The sequence below is a fragment of the Emys orbicularis genome, chromosome 1 (genome assembly GCF_028017835.1).
Source record: "Emys orbicularis isolate rEmyOrb1 chromosome 1, rEmyOrb1.hap1, whole genome shotgun sequence".
NCBI classification, from domain to species: domain Eukaryota; kingdom Metazoa; phylum Chordata; order Testudines; family Emydidae; genus Emys; species Emys orbicularis.
In genome coordinates this window covers 173,600,649-173,627,275 of record NC_088683.1, presented here as the reverse complement: position 1 = coordinate 173,627,275, position 26,627 = coordinate 173,600,649, and the positions used below count along the sequence as shown (strand labels likewise).

Sequence of the window (26,627 nt, the reverse complement as noted above, 5' to 3'; positions counted from 1 at the left end):
TTGTTCCCCAGGATGAGAACATATTCTGTTATTGAGAAGAAAGCTCTATCAAGTGAACTGTGGATTCCCTGAGGTATTACCTGACCTGCTGGTAGTTCATTTTCCCTAGTCACAGAGCATGCATCCTTGTGATGGCTACATTCTATGAAGGACTCAACCTCCCAGATTATGCAAATACTATTTTTTAACCCAGGAGCTTGGGACAGGGGACAACAGTCAAGCAAGAAACATTTTTTTTTTTTTTGCAGCATAGACATTGACTTAGTTTCAATATCATCTTCAGAACCTCAAACCCACTTTTGCAAGGAACATTCTGGAACTGACAGAGCCATGCATATGATGGTAAATCACTCTTTTCCATCGCTGACACCTTTGATTCTCCAACAGTCTTTATTCCCACATGTATAAATATGATCACTCTTTCCTGTTCCTTCAGCAAATTCATTTTACCTTCATTGGTATCCAAAAACTATCCAGTTCACCCAGTCAATCTAAGGTTCAGTTGTTATGTAACATAATGGAGAGCATGAAGTGTGATCAACACATGCTAATATTTTGAAAAGCATAACATGATGCATGCGTATGAAAGTTCTAATTATCCTCACACCACACATATACACAATGCAGGCTATTCCATATATTTATCAGATAATTCACAAAAACTTTAGACAGTAAGGAAATGAACATATCTCTATCCCCCGACTCCCCACCGATATCCTCAACTACTTTTCAACACACTTACGGCAATCATTTTCATCACTATCCTCTCCGCAACTGTCATCCCCTTTGCATGTCTTTGAATGGTGTTTACACTTCCCGTCGCCACAGTTAGACTCCTCTGGACTACAGCCTGAAGAAGAGAGATCTATAAATATCATGGCACTTCCAGTCACAGCGTCATTCATTCAAGGATCTGAAAACACTCAAGAACACAATACTTTGAAGTGAGCTAAGATTATCCTTTCCATGGTTTTAGTCCTTTCACAGGAAGCTCTGGAATAAATATGTAAAACATTATTGACTGTTTCTTGGAAGGTCTGGTTCTTATTCAATATGTATTTTATTTTTGGTAGGTGCAGTGTTATATGGTATTATTGAAGGATACTTTGCGCTTTTTAGAAAAAGTGTTTTACAGCCCTCCAAGACCCTTGCTGAAGGACGGTTTTTAAAAACAGAAATTGAATAAACTTACCACAGTCTAATTCATCACTGCCATCTGAGCAGTCTTTCCATCCATCACATTGGTTGTTTAAAGGAATACATGTTCTGTCGGTACATTTAAATTGTCTAGGACATGCTAGAAGAAAAAAAGATAGAAGTAATGAAAATGGTGTCATGGACCAAATATGCACAGAGGGTGGCAGTACCTCATTTATTTTCGTTCTATAAAAGTCAACTAAGGCAAATGCCATCTCCTCCTTCTTTTTTTTTTTAAAAAAAGGTCAGTGATTTTAACAGGTACTCTGATTTACGTGAATTTAAATGAATGGATTGGAGAATTTAAATCAGTATTAACCTTCTTATCATTGTCATTGAAGATGTGGAGGCCACACAGATTTATTTTCTGTGAGCTCTAATTATGCAGATGTTTAATGATTTAAATATACCCAAAATCTCCAACTGGACAGCAACATTAAGACTGAAACCTGTAGGTTATCATTACTAGAAAGCTTTGTTAGTAACATTAGTGACCTTGCATAATAACTGGAGCACGCCAGCCTCTAGATTCTTAGGGACAAGATTTAATACAGTTTACCTGCAAATTTGCTGTCTGTGCCTGGTCAAGTCAGCAGAGACTCTTTTCCCCTCACCTCTGGACCAGACAGGCAGGATCAATCAGGTTGAAGGACAACTCCCTGTTCATTCCACAATTACTATGAGTTAGAGTGTGAAACTGTAGCCTGATTTAGGGTGTACTAATAATATTAATTTGGATAATATGGGAATTTAATTTATTTATTGTATTTAATTAATAATATTAATACTAATTAATTATTAATATTAATAGTATGGATTTAAGGCTCGCCAATCTGTTTGATCAGAAGATAAAAGTTCTTGTCCCGAATCAGGCTCCACAGAATTTACAAAGCACCCTCGGGGGTATGACAGGAAGCTCACACTGAGACAGATATAACCTTAAAGACTTTTTATTAAAATCAATAATACTAAGTAAATGGTAAAATAATCAGAGTTACAAAGTTACAACTGCATTACTGCTATTCAAAAGATACACAAGATAATATAGTATTATATGCTACAAAGCTTTGGTTAATATACTCACACCCTTCCTTGATAACCTGGTGGTAAGAGACACAGGAATAGCCTGGCGCTTCAGGTTTCTGAATTCTTGAGTGAGGGATGCAGTGCTTAAAGAAGCTAATGCTAAGAACTATCAAATCTAACTTAGGGTTTACTTGACTAACTAAAACTTAAAATCAAAACCTAATAAACAAAGAATAAAATTTAGGGAAACCGAGCTTAGCCTAGTTCCCTTGAAACAAAGTTTAAGAAGAACAAATATAGCCTACTAATAGTAGTAGTCATCATAGATTAGGGTTACCATATTTCAGCAAGCAAAAAAGAGGACGGGAGGAGCCCCGCCCTAGCCCCGCCCCTGCCCCTCCCACTTCCCGCCCCCCCTCTGAACCTCCAACCCTCCCCCCAGCTCCTTGTCCCCTGACTGCCCCCTCCTGAGACCCTCCCCCCATCCTAACTGGCCCCCTAGGACCCTACCCCCTACCTGTACCCTGACTGCTCCAATCCTTATCCACACCCCCAGACAGACCCCTGGGACTCCCACGCCCCATCCAACCACTCCCCACCCCCTGACAGCCCCCCCCAGAACTCCCGACCCATCTAAACCCCTCTGCTCCCTGTCCCATTGACTGCTCCGATCCCTCTCCCCACTCCTGCCCCCTGACAGCCCCCCCCAAACTCCCAACCCCCCCCCCCTCGCACACACGCACACACACACACACACACACACACACGCGCGCGCGCAAGCAAGCAGGTTAGTCCTTTACGCTACAAAATGTAGGTCTATGAAGCAAGGTTTCCCCCAAAGCTGTAATTTTTAAGGGGTCCATGTTAAAGTGCACTTGTATCCACTTACGATCTGTGTGACTGAAAGCTTTATATTCAATATAAAACCCTCTGTGCGTGACCAGTTCATCTGAATGGAAATTAATCGCAACTGAATAGCCATATTCCTTGTTTCTGTTGCTTTCAGCAATAGCTTTACAATATCTGTCAAGTATAGAACAGAATAATTACAACTACAATCCACCTTCACCAAGTCTTAACAGTATTTGTATGTTACTTTACTGTATCTTGCCAACTCAGCTACCCTATTATTACATGTACAAAACAACTAACATTTAAAGATGGTGATATGGTTTGGATAAATCTTTATGTTAAACATGTGCTCCCAAAACTTATCTTTGGAGGTTTAAAATACAATGTAGGTAACTTATTTTTTTCCAAACTATTTTGCATGTAATGAATTTCCTGGTTCTCACAGACTAGAAGCCTAAAGTTCTAAAAATATAGCAAGAAGGTCAATACTGCAACCACATCCTCTGCCTTTGGAAACTAAGGCCTGGTCTACACTAGGCGTTTATGTCGAATTTAGCGCCGTTACATCGAATTAACTCTGCACCCGTCCACACCACGAGGCTATTTAGTTCGACATAGAGGTCTCTTAAATTCGACTTCTGTACTCCTCCCCAACGAGGGGAGTAGCGCTAAATTCGACATGGCCATATCGAATTAGGCTTGGTGTGGATGGAAATCAACGCTAATAGCTCCGGGAGCTATCCCACAGTGCACCGCTCTGTTGACGCTCTGGACAGCAGTCCGAGCTCGGATGCTCTGACCAGCCACACCGGAAAAGCCCCGGGAAAATTTGAATTCCTTTTCCTGTCTGGGCAGTTTGAATCTCATTTCCTGTTTGGACAGCGTTGCGAGCTCAGCAGCACTGGCAACGATGCAGAGCTCTCCAGCAGAGATGGCCGTGCAATCTCAGAATAGAAAGAGGGCCCCAGCATGGACTGATCGGGAAGTCTTGGATCTCATCGCTGTGTGGGGCGATGAGTCCGTGCTTTCCGAGCTGCGCTCCAAAAGACGGAACGCAAAGATCTATGAGAAGATCTCTAAAGCCATGGCAGAGAGAGGATACAGCCGGGATGCAACGCAGTGCCGCGTGAAAATCAAGGAGCTGAGACAAGGCTACCAGAAGACCAAAGAGGCAAACGGACGCTCCGGATCCCAGCCCCACACATCCCGTTTCTACGAGGCACTGCATTCCATCCTAGGTGCGGCCGCCACCACTACCCCACCACTGACCGTGGACTCTGAGGATGGGATATTGTCCACGGCCGGTTCCTCGGACATGTTAGCGGACGTGGAAGATGAGGAAGGAGATGAGGAGGACGAGGCAGTCGACATCGCTTACCAAGCTGATTTCCCCGACAGCCAGGAGCTCTTCATCACCCTTACAGAGATCCCCTACCAACCCTCCCCAGCATGTAACCCGGACACAGATTCAGGGGAAGGATCAAGCGGTAAGTGCTTTAAACATATAAACCTTTATTTTTTACAAAACTGGAATATTAAGACTAAGAACAATGTGTGATTCATGATTTCTTCCCCCTGGGCGCTTAAGTAATCAGTTCCAACTATTTAAAAAAAAAATCAAACAGTGTCCGGTTGTGCATGATTCTGCTGCCCAAGCTGCTCCACTCTTTAGTCCCTGCAACTGCAGCTATATGAAAATCCGGTCTATATGTCCGGGGATAGAGCAGTAATCCTCCACGGACATCTCCACAAAGCTCTCCTGCAGGTAATGGGAAAGCCTGTTCATCAGGTTCCTGGGGAGAGCGGCCTTACTGGGTCCTCCGAAGTACGAGACGTTCCCGCGCCAGGAGACAAGCAAGTACTCCGGTATCATTGCCTTGCATAGCATGGCGGCATAGGGCCCCGGTCTTTGCAGGCTTTCTCGAAGCATCCGTTCCTTCTCGGTGTCCGGGATCCTCATGAGAGTTATGTCGCTCATGATGACCTGCTTTGAATTAGGTAGGGGACTGTTAGTATTGGGACTGCTTTCAACAAGTTCCTTTACAGAACTGTGACCGCTGGTTTACAGCCACGCGGTGGGGGCGGGAGAGGGGCAGCATACAGGGATCTTTCCCTGGGACATCTGCGAGGGGGTGGGACAGGGCCAGAGTTCCTGCTTGGCCGATTGCTGGCAGCAGAGACTGGCAGTGCTTTCAATGTGAAAGGAGGCCAGTGGTACTACTAAAGTTTTAAGCAGCCACAAGTCTACGGCTTACCATCTTTGCCTGCTACAGAGATTACCGTGTCCTGCCCCGCTTCCCAGATCGGCAGTGCAGAAGCCCAGGCACTGAAGGCGAGGTCCGAAAATTCGACCTTGTCCTGAGTGCGCATGTGATAGGTGTGGTTCATGGTCTTGTTCACAGAGAAAGACTATGTTCTTGATTCACAACTACATTTATCTTTCGGAGGAATTCACTACCTTTTTCTCATTCCCACAGCCACATCTGCAACTGTCTCCCAACCCAGCCTGTCATCACACTCCCAGAGGCTAGCGCACATTAGGTGGAGGAAGAAGAAGACGCGAGAGGACATGTTCTCAGAACTAATGGGCTGCTCCCGAGCCCAGGCAGCACAGCAGAACCAGTGGAGGGAGAATTTGTCCCAAATGCACCGGACACACATGGAACGTGAGGAGAGGTGGCGGCAGGAAGACCAGCAGGCGACTCAAACGCTGCTTGGACTTCTGAGGGAGCAAACGGACACGCTCCGGCGCCTTGTTGATGTTCTGCAGGAACGGAGGCAGGAGGACAGAGCCCCGCTGCAGTCTATCAGTAACCGCACTCCCCCGCCACCAAGTCCCATACCCCCCTCGCCCAAAGTCCAAAGAAGGAGGGGCGGCAGAGTCCGTGAAAACTCTCACTCCACCCCTGCAGACTGCTCAAGCACCAGAAGGCTGTCATTCCCCAAAATTTGAAAAGTCCTTTCCTGCCCGCCTCACCCAAGCCCCCGTCCAACTTTCACCCCCCAGTTTCATGTCTGGTTGTTAATAAAAAATATGTTTCTGTTCATTACTGTTTCAGTCAGGTTCTTTTGAGGGAGAGTCTGTCTGAAGGGGGGGAAGGGGCTTGGTAATTGGACAGGACAGTCACCTTTAGCAGGGTACAGAGGCGGGGGCAGGTCCAGCAGCAGGGCACATACACAGTGCAGTGACTAGTTACCCTGGTCAGTCTGGGAGGTGGTTTTCATGTTCTGTGGGGGGCGGGGGGGGGGTTGGTTGCTCTGTGACTTTGTGGCGGGGGAGGACAGTTACAGATCTTATGCAGCGGTCCTTGTCCTGGATCACAGAGCCACGCAGCAGGGGATCTGTAACCCTCCTCCCGCTGCCATAAAGTCACATAGCCCCCACATACACGCAGTCACGCTCAGGAGGGCTGGCAGGCAAAGTTGAAACAACCAGTCCGCCACTGCGAATCCTCTCATTCCTGGAGTTTAGAAGGATCATTTGCATCACTACACTACACCCGCTCCCCACCACAGTCTGCGTCCCAGGTTTCAAACATTCCCGCGAAAACAGTACTAAAGACAACAGTGTTCATTAACAAAATAAAACTGATTTTATTTTTTTGGAAGGGGGTGGAGGGGGTCTGTAACTGGAGAGGATAGTCAACATTAACTGGGTAAAGAAACGGTCGCAGGTTCAGCTTCTCTGTACAGAAACTTAAAAGTCACTGGTTACCCTGCTCACTGTGGAACCTAGCTTTCAAAGCCTCCCGGATGCACAGCGCGTCCTGCTGTGCTCTTCTAATCGCCCGGCTGTCTGGCTGGGCGTAATCAGATGCCAGGCTATTTGCCTCAACCTCCCACCCTGCCATAAAGGTCTCCCCCTTGCTCTCACACAGATTGTGGAGCACACAGCAAGCTGCTATAACAATGGGGATATTGGTTTCGCTGAGATCACAGCGAGTCAGTAAGCTTCTCCATCTCCCCTTGAGACGGCCAAAAGCACACTCCACCACCATTCTGCACTTGCTCAGCCGGTAGTTGAACAGTTCTTTTTCAGTGTCTATGGCTCCATTGTAGGGCTTCATGAGCCAGGGCATTAGCGGGTAGGCTGGGTCCCCAAGGATCACTGTAGGCATCTCCACATCCCCAAGAGTTATTTTGTGGTCCGGGAAGTAAATACCTTCCTGCAACTGTCTAAACAGACCAGAGTTCCTGAAGACGCGAGCGTCATGAACCTTGCCCGGCCATCCAACGTTGATGTTTGTAAAACGTCCCCGATGGTCCACCAGTGCTTGCAGCACCATTGAAAAGTATCCCTTTCGGTTAATGTACTGGCTGGCCTGGTGGTCCGGTCCCAGGATAGGGATGTGAGTTCCATCTATAGCCCCACCGCAGTTTGGGAATCCCATCGCGGCGAAGCCATCTATGATGACCTCCACGTTTCCCAGGGTCACTACCTTTGAGAGCAGTACCTTAACGATTGCGTTGGCTACTTGCATCACAACAACCCCCACGGTAGATTTGCCCACGCCAAACTGGTTCGCGACAGACCGGTAGCTGTCCGGCGTTGCAAGCTTCCAGAGGGCTATGGCCCCTCGCTTCTGGACAGTCAGGGCTGCTCGCATCCGGGTGTCATTGCGCTTCAGGGCAGGGGACAGCAACTCACAAAGTTCAAGGAAAGTCCCCTTTCGCATGCGAAAGTTTCGCAGCCACTGGGATTCATCCCAGACCTGCAGCACTATGCGGTCCCACCAGTCCGTGCTTGTTTCCCGTGCCCAGAATCGCCGTTCCACAACATCCACATGACCCATTGTAACCGTGATGTCCTCGGCGCTGGGTCCCGTGCTTTGTGACAGGTCTGTGCCACTCTCAGACTTCAGGCCCTCACCGCGGTGCCGTAGCCTCCTCGCCTGGTTTGTCTGCATCTGCCTCTGGTAAAGGTGGATGATAACCTGCGAGGCGTTGACAAGGGCCACAACTGCAGCGATGGTCGCAGCGGGATCCATGCTCGCAGTGCTGTGGCGTCCGCGCTGTCACTGACCGGAAAAGTGCGCGAACTGATTTCCCGCCAGCGCTTTCAGGGAGGGAGGGAGGGCGGTAGTGACGGACGGATGACGACAATTACCCAAAAGCACCCTCTACCCTTTTTTTTTACCCAGAAGGCATTGGCGGCTCGACCCAGAATTCCAATGGGCAGCGGGGACTGCGGGAACTGTGGGATAGCTGCCCACAGTGCACCGCTTCCAATGTCGACGCTTTCCCCGTTAGTGTGGACTCACAAAGTCGAATTACTGTCCTTAGTGTGGACACACACGTTCGACTTTGCAATATCGATTCCACAAATTCGATTTAAGAGAAATCGAACTACCCTCGTAGTGTAGACATACCCTAAGAAAGTTTGTTTAAAGGTTTTCAGTTCAGTTTTGCAAACCCAGCATTTTCACTTCCTAGACATGGATCCTCACAATCCAACATTGCAGTTGCAACCTTGAATTTTCTCCTTCTGAAGGATGAGTGACTGATCACGTCTAGTTTTGTTTTCAATAACCAAGGCAAAGAGCAATCATTAAAGAGACATTGGAAACAGAAAACAAAGCTTTAAAATGGCAAAGGATCTCACTCCCTAGAAAAGAAGCTAGTTCAAGATGGTAGCCAGAAATTCACACCTCCAGCAAAACAATGCAGGATCCTGCACTAAACATCTCTTGGACCACCAACCTTTGTAATGAATGTATAGATTAAGTATTTTTTTAATTGATGTGAAATAGGCATGAGGCTTTTATTACCATTGGTGACAACTATTTGACCTGTTTGCTGCTTAGCCATAATTAGGAAAAATACGTCCATTGAAAGTCTGAATAAAGATGTCACAATGTCTGCAAAGTTGTATGTTTCTGCACTGGAAGTAGCTGGAGAAATTCAAGATTTTAGTACAGAATGTTTTATAGAATGGCAAGTTGTGTCCTCTCTGAATATCACTAATTAATGTCAATGTCAAATAAAATAGTGAGTGGTGTTTTAACTCACCTAACTCCATCAATTTCTAACCAGTCCTTATCACATTTATTGGACCCTGGAGACTTCTCTTGAATTTGTATGACAAGGATTTTTAGTGACAACTTATATCCAGGCAGAGGTGCCTACAATCAAAGTGTTAAAGAAAATAAACAAAAACAAAACAAAACCAAGCAGTTGATACATTCTGTTCTATTACCTCAAAATCAAATGAACAGGCATTAATAAATCACATTCCCATCATCAGATTATAAAAGAAAATACCACCTCCACCTACTCCCACCAATAGGTAAGAAAGGTATGTAATAAAAAGGAGATTTCCTAAGGCACAAATTGCAGTTAAGCACCCAACTCCTTTGGGAGCTAGAAGCCCAACCGCCATTTGTGTCTTTGAAATTTTCCTCCTAAACCCTTACAGTTAACAGTACTGGTGCATAAATAGGGCCCTACTAAATTAACGGTCTATTTTGGTCAATTTCACAGCCATAGGCTTTTTTTTTTTTGTTAAAGTCAATTTCACAGTTTCAGATATTTACATCTGAAATTTCACAGTGTAATAACCATGGAAGTCCCTACCCAAGAGAGGGTTGTGGGGTATCACAAGGCTATTGTAGGAGGGTCGTGGTATTGCCATCCTTACTTCTGTGCTGCTGCTGACAGAGGCGCTGCCTTCAGAGCTGGGCAGCAGGCAATGCAGAACAAGGGTCACATGGTATTGTGGGGGAAGTCATCACTTTTTTGTGGGGGCAGGGCCAGCCTTATGGGTGGGGCGACAGTCCAGGGCCCTGTTGTCGTGGGGGGGGGGTGCTGTGGTTCCCCCCCGCAAACACTGCCAGCCCAAGGCCCCTTTAACCACGAAGCCCTGGGTCTGGAGCCAGGGAGGAGCAAGGATGTGGCAAGGGTGCCGGAACCTTTGTAGAAGTGGGGAGCCACCAGTGTCGGAACCGGGAGGGCCAGGAGCCATGCCTCTCCTCCCCCCCCAAACTGCAAGCCTTCCACAGGCTCAGAGAGGCACTGGCAGGGGCTGCGTGCCTGCCCGAGGCTTGCAGTTTGGGGAAGCAACATTGCCCCATCCCCCCAAACTATGTCCATGTTAAAAAAGGGGGGGCATGGCCCCCAGTCCCCCCAGTTCTGGCACTGTTGGCTAGGGATGCTCCAGCTGGGGGCTCCTACCACGTGCTGGGCTCCAGCTGCTAATCCTAGCCAGGTCAGACCCACCTCCGTGAACCTCCCCCGGCTAAGAAGCTCTGCGGCTGCCACCTGTAATGACCCCTGGGGAGCGACCTGTACAGTGACCTGGCTGGAGAGCGATGGGGGCAGGAAGTGAGGTGGAGGTGCGGAGCTTCCCACAGATGGGGGAGGTTTCTGGAGATGGGTCTGACCCTGCCCCAGGAGCAGCCTCTGCAGCACAAAAGGAAGTCCCATCTCTCCCCAGCCCTGCCAGGAGCCTGGAGCATGGTAGGATCCCCAGCTGAGGCACCCCCAGCCCTGCCCCTCCCTGGCACATTTCACAGGGGAGACCAGATTTCACGGTCCGTGACGGGTTTTTCACAGCCATGAATTTGGTAGGGCCCTATGCCTAGATTATAGTGTTATACTGTCAAGTGTTAATGGCTGCCAGCAAGCAGAAGTCTGATCTACAGACAGTTGCAAGCCTTTATTTAATGATAGCTGAAATAATTGTAAGCCACTGTCCAAGGCAATGGGGCTGCATGGCAAAGCCTATTAGAAGCTAAGGCCAGTGGACTGCAAAGTTTCCCTGGGACTGATTGCAAACATAGGGGCAAAGGCATTGATTGACATAGATAGCCACACATTGCTGTAACCACAGGCAGAAAGCTACGAGAAAGCCAGCAGGTAGTGGGAGAAGCAGTAGTTTACGTAGCCCTGTGAGGAACCGAGAGTCGGAGCTTCTTTTGCAAACATCTTTTGGAAAAGCAGAGTTAGATTTCTGAGCAAGAAAGCTTCCTCCTGTTTGTTTCTACTGTGTTCAAGCAAACAGGACTGTGTGCATCCTTTGTGAAGGAATAGGACTGCACCAAAGTAATACATGACTTGTATCATCCATTTCTCTTCCTAGTGGAAATGATCCAGCAAGGCCCCAAATAGCCACTAACTGCTTTGCCAAGGGGGTAATAATAGGATGCTGAGTTAGAACAGACTAATAGGCCTACTAGTCCAGTATTTTGTAGCTACCACAGGCTAATTTGTCATCTCCTGCCCCACTTGCGGAGGTACCTAAAGCCTAGTCTGCAGCACAGATGAAAACATGCGATCAGCTGCCATTTTTATGCACAATGGTTGCTAGCAGGGTTCTTGGCATGGATTCCCTTGTTTCATCCACAATGGAAGGCATGTTCTCCCATTTTTACTTCTGATACGTAAAATGAAAACCTAATGAAATCACTACTATTTGCACAGACTTACTCTGAGTAGCCAGCTGCAGTCAATGTTTGGTGGATAGTAGCTTGGATAATAAGGGGAACTCACTGTCCCATTCCAAGAGATGTAACGCCCACCACAGACTGGAAGAGAAAAATACCAATAAATCTACACAGTTACATAAATCGCACTTAAGAGGAGTATTTAATTCACTCTCTGTTCCTTCTCTAGATACAGACTAGAGATAGGAGAATGGGCCATGACACTTGCCATCTCACTTCATTCTATGTTCCCAGAGAATAACTACCCTACGTTGTCATCATTCTGGGATTTCCTATCACATCTCCTTTTTCTAGACATAATTACAACAATTAACTTTCAAATGAGAGCAGTAGATGAATCCAAGTGCTGTCCTCCAGTATTAGCTAAGTACGGGTATATTAGATATCCATGATAAGAATAACCAAATATACTTTGCTTCCTATTACCAAGTACTTGCTGAACATTCATTTTGTTGTTTCATATTAGATACGATAGTCTTGTGTCTTCAACTGTTATGTATGTGTTTCTACCCCAGCAGCAGAAGCCTTTCAGTGGCAGATTAAATGAACATTTCCTTCCTCTCGTATCTACCACACTGCCTCATCCCCTCCCTTCTTCTGCTATCTATAGTGGTTCAAAGTTTTGCTCTCTCGTCTTCAGCAAAGTCAGAATAGTATACAGACTTGCATGCTTTGGGAGGCCCTTAGAACCAGAGGTGCAACACAAATGAGAGATTATACTAATGTATTATTGAGACAAGGCAAAATTCCTCACTCAGTACCACAAATGTAAGTCTGCAATAATGCCACTGAATTCAATGACTGACACTGTTGTCAAACTGGTGTAAGTAAAAGTAGACTCAGGCCCCTGGCTTCGCTAAGTGCCAATATGGTTGAATACTTGTGCATAGCAAATAGTGCTACTGCTTCATCCTTCTTTCCAAGAATAATATTTCTGCAGTTATACCCCAAGACATGCTTTTCTCATTTCAGTAGGGAGGCTACCCATTGATTTACTTTGTGAAGATAATATAGCTTTTTTTGAAAAATTAAACAGAAGGTATATTTTAATAGTAATGGGAAATACTCTTACATGAAATTTTTCGCTACTACTATAGCAGACTGCATTCACAGGTTTTATTCCTTTCTGGTTCCATCTGTGGGCTATATGATCTTTCCCCCCCAGTGTATAGAAGGAGTAACAAGGAAAGATCAACCCACCCATCAGCAAAGAACAATTTTATTCAAATAAAAAGAGAAGCTGTTTGACCTAACACTCTCATTTGCAACTACACTGTGGGAGGAAAGAGCAAACATTCTACACAAAGAGGATACAAGAATGGAAAATCCCCTCTTTGTAAATACAGTGGCCTGCAAGGAGGCATTCACATACACACAACACACCTGTGAATGTACCTCAACATTGATCTGCAGAAACGACCTCTCTGAATGGTCGTTGACCTCTCTGAGGAGCTTGCCATAGAATGAAGATGGCATTTTCATGATGTTAACACTGAATCATTAAAAAGTGGACGGAGATCTTCAATTAATTTCATGTAAGCCAGTTTGTGTATCTTTAAGACTGGTGCTGCATTTGAATTGGTGACTGAAAAACTCCACTTCCCACTGACAATACTTGTAATCATCCAGTCCCTGCCCCCCAATTCCTATTGACTGTTTTCTTGAGGCAATATAGCAGTATGTGAATTAAGAAATCAAGAGCAATTGCATTTACCTATTATATTTAAAATTGAATTCATTTCCATGGCAAAATTTGAGCGTCTAGTAATTTTGGGTGCCCAACTTGGGCAATCTTGAAGGGGTCCGATTTTCAAAAGGCATTTACTTAAAGTAAGATCTTGAAGGGGTCCGATTTTCAAAAGGCATTTACTTAAAGTAAGATCACTGAGGGTATTAAGTTGGGCATGCAAAAACCGATGTACTCAAAATTACCTGTCACCTTTGAAAATTTAGCTTTGTAGGGGCTATTCCCTATAATTTATTCCATAGGGACAAAACGCGTTGGCCATTAATTCTGTCCATTAATATCTATGATCCCTTATTTATCAGAAGAAGGGGGAAAGATTCAGTAATGGCAAGTGAGTAAATAATTATTGGTATTAGTTTCACTTCAGAAGTGTCTGCAGCAAAATCCAGGTGACTCAAGCCACGGCAACTCAAAGTATTCCACTGTAACCAGACAGAATTGCAAGCTTAACCCAACCACTCTCTACCAGTGTGCCTCATACTGGAGCTGGCAGGAGCACCAAGATTGTATAGCAGCCTTGTGCCTCTTTACTGAGATTGCCAACGTGCTCTCTTGGGAGTAGTATATGTGAAGAGTAAACATGAAATTTAGTGAGTTAGAGCCAGGGGCAAATGCAACTATTAGGAGAGATGGTCTAATAGTAACCAGAGAGGAAGATTAATCCAACCAAATGGAAGGATCTCAATCCCCATCCTCTGCTCAGCTACCTGAAATCATCTTCAGGGAGATCAGAATGGAAACTTCTTTTTTCCAGAAACAATAACCTCCAAGAAGTAATGTCCTAAATTAGTAGTGGCTAAAAGTCTGAACTTGCCTACATCAAATACATAATTGATTTGAGTACATACCAACTTTAGGAACAGCTTGGAAGTATGCTTTTAGCATGTTACTCTCTTTTCTTCTGTCCAGTGAGAAGGTGACCAGCATAACATTACTCGATGAAGTTAACCGTATGACAGGAGGGCTCCAGGCCCCTGGTACTCCACACCACCTGAAATATAAACAAACTGAATTAGATAACATTCTGTACTACCCATCCTTCTCTGAAATTAGACTGCAATTCTTCCAATACATTCAGCTGAACTTTGACATAACTCCCCTGGACACTTGCTTTTCTTTTATCCCATCAATGAATTGTTTGCTATTTGAGCACCCAATATGTTGACCTGTAGTTTCCCAATCTCAGATTTCATTTACTCAAACGCAGGGTGTGGGGTAGTTTTAAGATACCTGGTCTCACTGCCAAAAGGATGCTACTAATAGGTACATAGAGATTTGCAGTTTTACAAAGCCATCAGATATGCAATATCACATCAGGCCAGTTAAGCCTGTACATAGTGATAGTACCTAGAAGCCAACTAGGCTGGGACTCCATTGTGTTAGGTGCTGTACAAACAGAGTAAGTGACAGTCCCTGCCCCAAAAATCTTGGCATCTGAAAAGTACCATTTAGCCTAGTTACATGTCTCAGAATGACCTTACCAGAGGTTTTTCAGCAAGATGGAAGAAGCCACCCAACGGGCAATAAGGTAAAAACCTGCCCGTGAGGGAAATTTCTTCTTAATTCCAAGCAATAAATAGTTGACTGATACCCTGAAGCACCAGGGTCTAATATCCCTTATAATTTATGCCACCTTCAATAACTGTGGATAGTCTTATCCATATGAATGTCTGTACTACTTTTAAACCCACAGTACATTTGAAGTTTTCTTTTACCTGTTTATTAGTAGGCAAGTTATCACTGATTCTAGTGGTGTTCCCCATTCTAAGTATAGCAGTTACATGTGCAAACCAGTAAGAGATTACCTAATGGTTATAGAAACGATCCACTGCACTAAGCTCTTTGATTCCATGTTATCTTGTGCCTTTGAGTTCCAAAGGTTACTTATTACGTAAGAGAATATTTTTCCCCATTAAATTTTATTGGCTAGTCCCTGGCCCTGTATACAGGGTAAACAGAAGATCCCAACTGACATTCTGTGTACCTTTCATTATTTTATGTACCTCTGTCTACCCAGTGCCCTCTTACTCAACTCTTCTCTGAACTAATAGTCCAAATATTTTCCCTCTCATATGTAAGTTTTTCCATGCATCTAGTGTTTGGTCACCTGTTTCTGAGCCTGTTTTATTTGTGCTGTATCTTCCTTGAGATGGGGTCATGAAATTGCATACTGAGGATATACAACAAAGCCTTCAAATATTTATATGCGGTGTGCATTTTTATAGTGTTGCACAGCCTCACTTGTACTTTCATGGCTAGGTATTTGCAACTGTGTACAGTTCACCATTGTACTTTATGGGAACTACTCAGAATCATTTATGGCCTCCCAGTTGAGTCACCCTCTAGAACAGAGAATAGCATGAATAAGCTGAATACTAAGGACAGTTAATGGAGATTGCCCTTTAGCTCATGGGATAGAACCAGTGGGTTTTGGAGTTCAAAGTGGGGAGGTATATTCGCCATCCTGCATGCGTACAGCTGCATTTGTTTCTAATGTGACCTAGGGGATCAGGTACACAGAAAGGGATGATCACCTGAAGCATCTCAAACTTCTCTTCCTCTGGGATTTTGGCTCACACACAAATTGAAGTCTTGGAAGACTGCAAGGCATCAAAAGTCAAAGGGAACTCTGGATACAGCACCCACAGTAAATGATTATCTATTCTCAACCATGGACAGTGGGCACGTGTCCATAGACTCCACTGGACCTGTCCAGAGCATTGGACAGAGTTAACCACTAGTTGTGTTTGACCACTCTAAAGAATTTTGGGGGATACACAAAAATACACATTCAGTCAGTGAACAAGTGTGATGGATAATTAGTACCCAATAGAAACAGCAAAACAAGCACACACACAAAAAGTATTTCCCGCACTTGAATTGTACATTGCAGATAGTGGGATTGGAGAGAGTCTATCTTTCCTGTGTATGTACTTAATTCTCCCAGTGTATCAGCTCCTATTTTTGAGACTCCTGTTGGCAAACATGAGTGCACAGGTGAGTTCAATGTACTTTGTAGGAGATAAATACATGTAACTGAAATAAAAATGTCCTCTCTGACATGAAGCTTTAACTGATAATATCACAAGCCTCTTGATACTAACTTGAATTGAATCCAAGCCAACACATTTCTTCTTTGCTTTCTAAATAGTCGAATTACTGCTTGTAAAACACGATGGGCTGACAGCCCTTGAAATTGATCTCTATCCATAGAACGGATACAGCATGGGTTCTCCACCGTGCTCACCCTGTGTATCTCAGTGCTGATTTGGAGGGAATGAGGGACTACTACTAGGCAATGAGTCAACCAGTGTGTGCCCTTTTCAATCCCTGACCTCCTTGCTGAGTGCATAAACAAAGGTGAATATGAGTGCTAAATATTGGCAGATACTTATGAGTCCAGATATCTCTTTGATAGGAACTGCAACAAGACTACCTATTTATTTCAGGTAGGTTACCAAAGAGGCATCACATGGTACTGAGTTCTGGTCACTGCTAAACCTGTCTGGATCTTGAACTAGCCTTTAGAACCTTTAGAAGGTTGTATGTTTCATTACCAATCTCTTGAGCCATGCAAGCCTTCTTTTTAAAAAAAATAAAAATAAAAATGTGTTCATGAGCGCTCTGGTAGGTGATACATATAAGATTTGGTGTGTGTTTTGCCAGAGAAAAAAGTAGCTTTCCTTTATGATCATACCTTGTAATGATCTTGTTCTGAAGAGGAAGAAGAAAATCATATGCAGATAATCTGTGTGATGCACAACTCACTGGAGTGACACCATGCAGAGTAAGGACTACAAGTCTCACAATATAGTTAGAAGGAACACGCAGCCTCCACTGATAAAAAGATTTCTTGGGATTCATCAAAGTTAAAGTCCTGTTGTTACCTGGCTTTGCATACAGGTCGAAGGATACTGATATACAAAAGACAAACTAGATCAGTGTCTGAAAAAATGTAGACAAAAGGGTAAATAAGAAATTAATTGGGGAAATCTCTGTCCAGATCCTAGTAAGCAGTTGCCCACATCTCTAAAAGACTACCCCAGCTGGCATTCTTGTCAGTCTCAGCAGAGAGGACAAGGACTGAATATACACTGAAGCCATGCTGTGATACATTCTCATACCTGGAAGTGGCCCACTTTGGGACAAAGCTGAAGCACCGTGGTATGGTAGCGGGAGCTCTGTGTACCTGGCCTGTGAATATAAAGTCTAATTTCTACTTCTGTTAATCCAGCATCTTTCACAAATGCTAATTGCAATGCTAGAATTAATTCAGATCAAAGCAGCACCCATTGCTTTTAGCATTAACAAGTGCAAATTAGGCCACAATCAGTTCTAACCAACTAAACAATTATAATGGCAACCAAAGTGCACACAAAAGATGAAACCCTCAAAATTAGAGCTTTTTTCATAACTCCATAACTTTGTATGTGACCCCCCAAAAACTCACCAGACAAAACCAAACACAGCATACCTGATCTCACTGTAAGGCTGAAAGCACATGCGCCTTAGGTTTAGCCCCAAGTGAATTGTTTTAGTCATTTCCTTCAGTCAATTGGGGCTTATGTTTCAGCATGGGGTTAACTGGTTCAGAAGAGATACTCTGCCATCATCTAATGTCTTTCAGGTACAAGTCTCCAGACACAGAAGTGCTTCTCTGAGACAAGAGACCCTTCAGTTACAGATCTGTGTCCCATAGCTCCCTCTTGTCTCACACCTTTTATTTGACTCTGCCTGCTCTCTTCTCTTTCTTTGCAAACCTTCAGATTACTGCTGGTGCATTGTTCGTTTATGGCTGTACCTTGACTCCACCAAGGAGGAAACTCTATCCACACCGACATCTGCAGTGTTTGATTATTGCAAGTCTGTGTCCCCCCCCCCATCCCTGCCATCAACCCAACATATACAGAGGCTGCTGCAAACTGCCTTCTCACACATACTGGCTCCCCATTCATTTCACATTCTTCCCAGAACTTCACTGGCTCCCCATTCATCTCACATTCCATTAGCCTGACAAGCCATCTCTTCAACTCTTGCCATATCATTTGAAATCTCAGCTGGAAAAAAAACAAACCTCCTCCCTTACCTATGCCTCTTCATTTCTCTCCCTCTACTATTCAAGACACTATAAAGCACTTGGGGATACCATTGGTATAGAAAATAACATACAAAAGGATCACTAACTATACTGGCCAAAATTTTCTAAACTGGCTGTCTAGAGTTGAGTTCTTCACTATATATTTAGGCAACTATAGAAGTGGTTTGATTTTTAGGTGCTGAGCAGCTCAAACTCCCAGTACAAGTCATTGGGAGCTGCTGGTTCTCATCTACACCTTTGACATCTACACCTTTGTATTTGGGTTGCTAAATATGGCTTTAAAAGTTGAACATGCAAGAAAGTTTTGACCAGCAATTATAAAGAATTCTCTCTCACTCAGTCTATTACAGTGTACTCCTGTTTATCCAAAACCCCATTATCTGTACCTCTGCATAACCCAAATCCCTTCCATGGCCCGCAGCATGAAATACTTGTCCTCTGCAGCCTGCATCTCATGCTGGGGCACAAGGAAGGGATTTGGATAACACAGAGGTTTGGAAAATAGGGCAGAGACATCCTGCCCACTTCTCCTCCCCCGGCCAGGACTGAGGAAAATCCACCCCTAGTTGTGGGGGAGGCCACCCTGCTGCTGAATGGCTCCTGCGGCAGTGCAGGAAGTCCTCTGCAGCCCTGCTGTCACAGGAGTGAATCAGGCAGGCAGAGCAGAGACCCCAGCCAGGACTTCAATAAGGAGGAGGAAGAGGAAGAACCCCTCACTGTGGGGGAGGCCACCCCACTGCTGAATGGCTCCTGCACTCTCGATTCTCTGAACTCTCAACTATCCAAATAAAATCCACGTCTCCCATGCTATTTGGATAATCAGGAATGTACTGTATTTAATATATAAACTCTTCAGGGCAGAGACTGTCTACTTCTCTCTTAGTACAGAGCTTACCGTAATGGGACCCGATTCTCACTTGGCCCTTAGACATTACCAGAATAAATATAATTAATAATCATTATTATTGTGGTGCTGCCACCATTCTATTGTTAAAGAAAACCTAGTTTTGCAAGTAGTAAAGTTGTGTATTTAAGAATAGTAATTACCTGACTTCAGTGTCACATCATAGTCTGAAGAATCTGAAACTTAAATTAAAAAAAGGGACATCTGTAAGCTATGTGAGCAAAACACAACCTGAAGGAGTTTTTAAGACTTTTTTTTTTTTTAAATGACAGATAGGTTGTTACCAAAAAGCTCCATTGTTAAGAGATTAAAATCCTCTTCCACAGGAAAGGATTCAGCAGAAGAATTAGTAGTCTGAAGTGTATGTTTACTGATTATTTCCTTATGTTTCAGTGAGGTTAGTTTTTTGAAAGAGTGCACTATCTCTTGCGGTGCCCAGAATTTATTCCAGTAGTAAGCTCGGAGACCATCTTCTCCTTCGCTGTGGGGGGAAACAATACATTATAAATCGATTTCAGTTGTCATTTTCAGTTTCATTTTGATTAGTTCTGTAGTCTCAGCTAGCATACGTCAATATTAACTTTCTGCACAACTGTTTTGCTACTGCTGTATATAGAGGTACAAAGCCCTCTTCTTGCAAAGTTCCTCTTTTCCCATAGACTAGGCAGACAGAAGTTGGATATAGGCAGATCCATCACTAAAACAGTTGTTTTCAGCATTCATGAAAGCATGAATGCTGAAAACAATTCTCCTGAGGAAAAATCCTTTTAAACTTTTCTATAGAATTCTAATCACTTTTTAATTTTATTTACCATCATGTATTAAAGCTCTAGAGCAATTTTTCCTAAGGGCCACCTATGTGGTGGCTTTTTGAAAAACTTTGAGTTGTCTTGTCTGCTCCCATTGAAGTCAATGGTAATACTCCTGTAATACTATGAAGTCAAGTTGCATTTTCCTTTTGAAAAATGCCACCACAAAATTATACCCATATTCTGCCCAGCCAGAGAACCACACAGTCCCTTGTTCAAATTATTCGTGTGAAGAGGAAAAAATAGTCTGCATGGGTATGTACATGAAGAAGCCATGGCTGGATCAATTGATTTATGTGCATAAAAAGGCAGACGATCATGCCTCTTGATCCCTAGACTCCATCCCAAAATGGCCAGTAGCTCAGGCTTTCAAAAAATTACAGATGGAAATGACTGTAGGACCATTCTACTCCATGCGCTGGCTTTCCTGGTAGGTGCTTATGTAGAGTGCCCCACCAGAATGTACACCTGTATATTTTGTTTTAGGATGTCAGAAAAGGTGTTGCATTGGTAAGCATCTTACATAAACAGGTTATTCAAAAGAGTGGAAGAGAAAGAAAAATGCCTATTGAAAACTGCTTTGCAAGATCTGAAGTAGGTGGATAGACTTGAAAGCAATCCCTTCAACCAGCATGAAACCAATCCACAACCAACCAACTTGGATTTTGTCTAATAGTTTTCCTCAGTAACAAACAAAGTATTGAAAGCAAAAACCTTAAGTATTTATCTCATAGCATTTACCCCTTGGTTTTAAGTATGCTACTGTACTTGCCTTTATTTCCCGTATTATAAAATTATACATATCCCTCCAAGGAAAGCCATTAAAAATAAAACACACACACACACACACACACACACACACTTCATTTAGTACATCTAGAAAAGGACTTACCTAAATGCAGCAACAACAGATTTCAAGTAATATTTCCCTAACGTAGAAGACTCATATAGTTCTGCAAACTGACAGTTAAATAATTAGAAAGCTAAATATAAGAGCAAAAGAAATTGTTAAATTTGATTGTCAGCTAATCAAACTTTTTGAAGTATCATGCCATAAACACTTCACCAGTAAATTGCATTTTAAAGTGACTACAGAGTATAAAGAGTTTCTAGTCAGGTAAGAATGGTAAGCAATGTACACATTTCAACTTCCATTTCAGTTTGAACAAAAGTTGAAATGAACTCTTCTTTAGCCAAGAACAAAAAGTGCGTGTAAGGAAATATAAAAAATTTCAAAACTAGATTATGTGTTTTAATTATTTAAACTCCGTGACATTTCTGGTTTATAATCCAGTCACGGACAACTCATGTCGGCCATGCACAAAGCAGTTTTGAGACACAAGATTAACTCTGTTGGGAAATACAGGCTAACAGAGGGCGGCTTTGTGCTTAAAGAACTCTGTTAGCATGGACCTAGGAAACAGTATTGATCTCACAAATACAAACTTGTATGAGAAGCGCAAGAAAGCAAGCATTGTTGTGCTGGTGAGGAGAGGGGAACCAAAAAAGAGTTTGTGCAATAATTTAAAATTGTAATTCAAAAACCCACACCCAAGCAGCCACAAATGAATAGAGGGTAACTAGACTGAAAAAAAAAAAAATTCACTTATAGTTCTTTTACAAAAGCTGAACGTTTTCAGCTTTGAACTACCCTTATTTTAAAAACAACAACAAATATTGCTATTTAGTGTAAGATAACAAGGTTGCATTTGGCTAGTTACATTCCTAATGCACTACGGCAGCGTAACAGGTTTAATTGCCTCCCATCCACTCGCCCTGTCTTAAAGAGGGCACTTGTCTTAAGCTTTGTAACTTGACTCTCTCCCAGACTAATCCTAGATTTTATTACTTTGAAAGAAAAGAACAAATACCCATGACTCAAACCTCAGCTTTCTACTATACCTTTGAATTTTGAAGAAAGGATTTCAACTAAAGCAAGTGATAAAATGTTTTCGAGTTATAGGCTATGTCACCTGTGAGTACTTACATAGTTCTGGATTGCTTCTGCTTGCATTATAAATTTCTGTGACTTTGGATCAGTGAGGTCACTTGTATAGGTCAAGTTAGGTATTTCTACACTTCCACCAATATAGATAAAGGAGAATGCTGGAGCTACAGAAACAGGATCATGCATTAGCAAGGTTAATAGCTTAGCCTTGCTCCAAACATTCAAGAACCAGATGCTTGTGAAAGAACTGATTTAACCTTGATGTTACTCAACAGAATTATGTGAAAATAGGGCATGTTAATGAATCAAACTACTGCTATTCAATGGCTGAGGATAATACTCAATAGAGAATAATACTGTATTTGTAGGGGAGTAGAGCACAAATGTTGGCAGTGTTGGATTTCTACCTATACAGTCAATTTGCTAAAACATTACTGGCTCACAAGGATAGAAATTTTTATGATTTTAGGCTGGGATTTTAAAAGGGCGAGTTTCTATAGGATCCAAATCCCATTGAAAAGATGACTGAATTGCAATGGCATGCGGGCGCTAACTCCCTTAACTGCAGCCCTACTGACTATGGAATCTACCAAGTGTCCAAGCACAATCCACACCTTCATGATTCTCTAACTACTGTTTATCAACACATAGTTACTGCCTTTGAATTAACATTAACTCATCAGCCTACCTTTTAAGTTGTACCTGTCCAAATACAGAATGGATTCAGCACTTAAATGGGTATTGAAAAATAAATGGTGTTATGGAGGAATGGCACTTACATAATGAATAGTACAGGACCAACACGAGTACAGTGACTGCTAAGGAAATCAGAGGTAACATTCCTAGAAGCCATCTTCTCCAGAAATGCAAATTCATCTGTTTGAAGAAAGAATGCTGCACATATGAGATTTCTTCTTGAGGAGACTGGAGATGGTGAAGATTCGGACTCTGTTAAAGAAAAACAAGTGGAAAATATCAATAACTCAGACAACAAATCAGGTGCTGTTTTCCTTGCCCAATTTATAACTATTGCTTCATTTATGAGCTATTTTCCAAACGTGAACATAGTCAACTACATCCCCAAGTGTAAAACATGTTTATTGTGCTTTGTGCAATAAAGCTTAGTTGCAATCTCTTACCTGTCCAGATCCATGTTCAGAATCATTGGGAGCTGGTATGCTGTATACCACAGGGATCCGTTTGGAGGGGAAAGACTGCATCATTATGCTTTGAGGACTTGCTTCTGACAATTCTAATCACCAAAATCCTGAAAGGAACTTGAATAAGGTGCACTTTTTCCTATTGCCTCTCTCATTTCACCTTCGGCATACTGCTTAAAGAGAGAGCCAGTCTGCGTTCAAGGTAGGTGGGAAGGAAAAGAGTCATCACTGCTGTAACTCTTTGTTTTCCACACAGGCTCAAGAGATCCCTCCAAAGGAAGGAAAGATCAGTTATTCGTCTCCCTTAGAAATACATGAGCTAGAGAAACTTTCAGTTACTTTTCCAAACAGCGCGTGTACAATAAATGATCAAAAACAAATTAAATCCAAGCTGATCTAAATGCAGCAGCTTCTATTGAACACCTGATAGAAAGCCTGGAGATATTCACAGGAATCTGAGGTGCATCATTTCTGAGGAAAACAGACTTCTACAATTCTAAAAAAACAGCAATGTAGTGCCTATGTCACAGAACAGAAGTACTAACAATACTTTTCTTAATGTTCAAGTTTACCTTCTTGGAGTAAATTGCTTTACTACAACGGACGTGAAATTCTGCATGTCAATAAAGAAAATGTAGGCATAGATGCTGGAACTAGGAGGTGCTGGGGGTGCGACAGCACCCCCTGGCTTGACGTGGTTTCCATCACATATAGTTGGGTTAGTTTGTTTCAATGGCTCATGGCACCCCCCACTATACAAACTGTTCCAGCACCCCTGAGCGTAGGGGGCTTAAAATATTAAAGGTCCTAGTACTAAAGTCAATTCAGGGAAAAAGTAAACCCAAAAGTGATATAGAATGCAGAAGGAATTTGCTTGAAAGCAATCTAGTCCCTTTCATGACTCAGGAATGCAAAAAAGAACCACACACAAATGTTTCTCTTTCAAGTCCTCCTCTCCTTTCCACCTACTCCCATTTTATACATGGCTCGCTGATTGACTGGTATTTGTCTGACTTAAGTTAGAAAAAACTTTAAGATAGAAGAAATGCATTAGTGAAGAAAGCCTCTTAGATTTCCTTTTTTATAGTGTCAGTCCTGAAAAAACCTAAACAATACACATGAAGAAAAATGCATGAGAAGCCTTGTTTCTAGTTTATAGTACCCAATTTGCTGTAGTCATTACTTAGCCAAAATTTACATGGATTTTAATGACCTTTGCATAAGTATCGTCTACAGTATCAGGCATATAGGTGGTTGAATGCAAAACAATATTTAACCACCCTACTAAGATCCTTGCATAAAAACTAGTGTATGTGCAAACTATTAAACATTATACTCAATTTAGGGAAACCGAGGCTGGGTAATACGGTGACTTTCTCAAGGTCACATAGGGAGCTGGAATAGAAAATGGAGTAGTTTGAATTCTAATCCTTTGTTCCAGCCACTTAAACTTATCCCATTTTAGGTATTTGTAAACTATGAAGATTCGGGTCCTATAGATTAGAGAGGAGTAAATTATAATCCCCTACACCGTAATTTATTAGTTAAATGGAGATTTAAGATTCAGATTTCAAACATGCAAAGGGCAACTAAGTGCCCGAATCCCATTTGGTCCTCTCATAATCTCCCCTTTAGTGCACATGTTTCAGAGAAGTAAGACAAGTTTTACCCTGCAGAACTTGTATTATATCTGCTGGAGTTAATGCACCAGGTAAGAGTTAAATCACAAAGATATGTGGACATACTATTGTAACGGGGGCTTCATCAAAGAAATGGGTTTAAAGATAGGGTTTGGAGAAGACGAGCAATAATATGCAGGCAATACAGTGTCTTAGAGCTAGCATACCATTTAGTGAAAAAACAAGCCTCAAAGCTGCTTGTAATTTAGGGCTGGTCTACACTGGGGGGGTGGGATCGAACTAAGATACGCAACTTCAGCTACGCTATTTGCGTAGCTGAAGTCGAAGTATCTTAGTTCGACTTACCACTTACCTGGCCATCCTTACGGCGGCAAGTCGACTGCCGCGGCTCCCCCGTCAACTCCACTTACTCCTCCTGCCAACATGGAGTACAGGCATTGATTCGGGGATCGATTTATCGCGTCTAGACGAGACGCGATAAATCGATCCCTGATAGATCGATTACTACCCGCCGATCCGGCGGGTAGTGTAGACGTGGCCTTAGATATAACCACCACTGTTCGATGCCTCAGAGGAGGTATTGCTATTCCACTGCACATTTTAAAACTTTATTTATGAATTGCTTCTTCAGAGTATATTTAAGAATGATAGGAAAATGTATTGAATTAAGGCTCCTCTCTTGAAAAGCAGCATAGACTTTAACAGCCGTGCACACATTTAAATATGTATTTATTAGGGCTGTTGATTAATTGCAGTTAACTCACATGATTAACTCAAAAAAATTAATCGCGATTACAAAAATTAATCACAATTAATAGCAGTTTTAATTGCACTGTTAAACAATAGAATACCGATTGAAATTTATTAAATATTTTGGATAGTTTTCTACATTGTCATATATATTGTATTCTGTGTTGTAACTGAAATCAAAGTGTATAAATATTTGCAATGTAAAAATGATAAATGAAATAGTATTTTTCAATTGACCTCATACAAGTACCGTAGTGCAATCTCTTTGTCGTGAAAGTGCAATTTACAAATGTCGTTTTTTGTTACATAACTGCACTCAAAAACAAAACAATGTAAAACTTCAGAGCCTACAAGTCTACTCAGTCCTACTTCTTGTTCAGCCAATCGCTAAGACAAACAAGTTTGTTTATATTTACAGGAGATAATGCTGCCAGCTTCTTATTTACAATGTCACCTGAAAGTGAGAACAGGCATTTGCATAGCTCTTTTGTAGCTGGCATTTACGTGCCAGATATGCTAAACATTCTTATGCCCTTTCGTGCTTCAGCCACCATTCCAGAGGACATACTTCCATGCTGATGATGCTTGTTAAAAAAAAATAATGAGTTTATTAAATTTGTGACTGAACTCCTTGGGGGAAAATAGTATGTCCCCTGCTCTGTTTTACCTGCATTCTGCCATATATTTCATTTTATAGCAGTCTCGGATGATGACCCAGCACATGTTGTTCATTTTATGAACACTTTCACTGCAGATTTCACAAAATGCAAAGAAGGTACCAATGTGAGATTTCTAAAGTTAGCTACAGCACTCGACCCAAGGTTTAAGAATCTGAAGTGCCTTCCAAAATCTGAGAGGGATGAGGTGTGGAGCATGCTTTCAGAAGTCTTAAAAGAGCAACACTCTGATGCATAAACTACAGAACCTGAACCACCAAATAGGAAAATCAACCTTCTGCTGCTGGCATCTGACTCAGATAACGAAAATGAATAGGTGTCGGTCTGCACTGCTTTGGATTGTTATCAAGCAGAACCTGTGATCAGCATGGACTCATG

At 42.7% G+C, this 26,627-nt stretch overlaps 1 protein-coding gene across 1 annotated transcript in view; it reads right to left on the bottom strand.

Moving 5' to 3' along the window:
* LOC135895555 (suppressor of tumorigenicity 14 protein-like) overlaps positions 1-23,242 on the bottom strand; it is a 33,154-nt gene extending 9,912 nt beyond the window's left edge. The window contains exons 1-13 of the mRNA XM_065423671.1: positions 23,162-23,242; positions 22,802-22,970; positions 22,062-22,186; positions 20,967-21,034; positions 19,550-19,746; positions 19,409-19,447; positions 16,961-17,177; positions 14,112-14,254; positions 11,500-11,597; positions 9,085-9,197; positions 3,113-3,246; positions 1,193-1,297; positions 743-850 (exon numbers count right to left, since the gene is read on the bottom strand). Of these exons, the coding sequence (XP_065279743.1) occupies positions 743-850; positions 1,193-1,297; positions 3,113-3,246; positions 9,085-9,197; positions 11,500-11,597; positions 14,112-14,254; positions 16,961-17,177; positions 19,409-19,447; positions 19,550-19,746; positions 20,967-21,034; positions 22,062-22,186; positions 22,802-22,970; positions 23,162-23,242 (1,597 nt within the window). The remainder of the gene's footprint in view (positions 1-742; positions 851-1,192; positions 1,298-3,112; positions 3,247-9,084; positions 9,198-11,499; positions 11,598-14,111; positions 14,255-16,960; positions 17,178-19,408; positions 19,448-19,549; positions 19,747-20,966; positions 21,035-22,061; positions 22,187-22,801; positions 22,971-23,161) is intronic.
* Between the last annotated feature and the right edge of the window lie 3,385 nt (positions 23,243-26,627).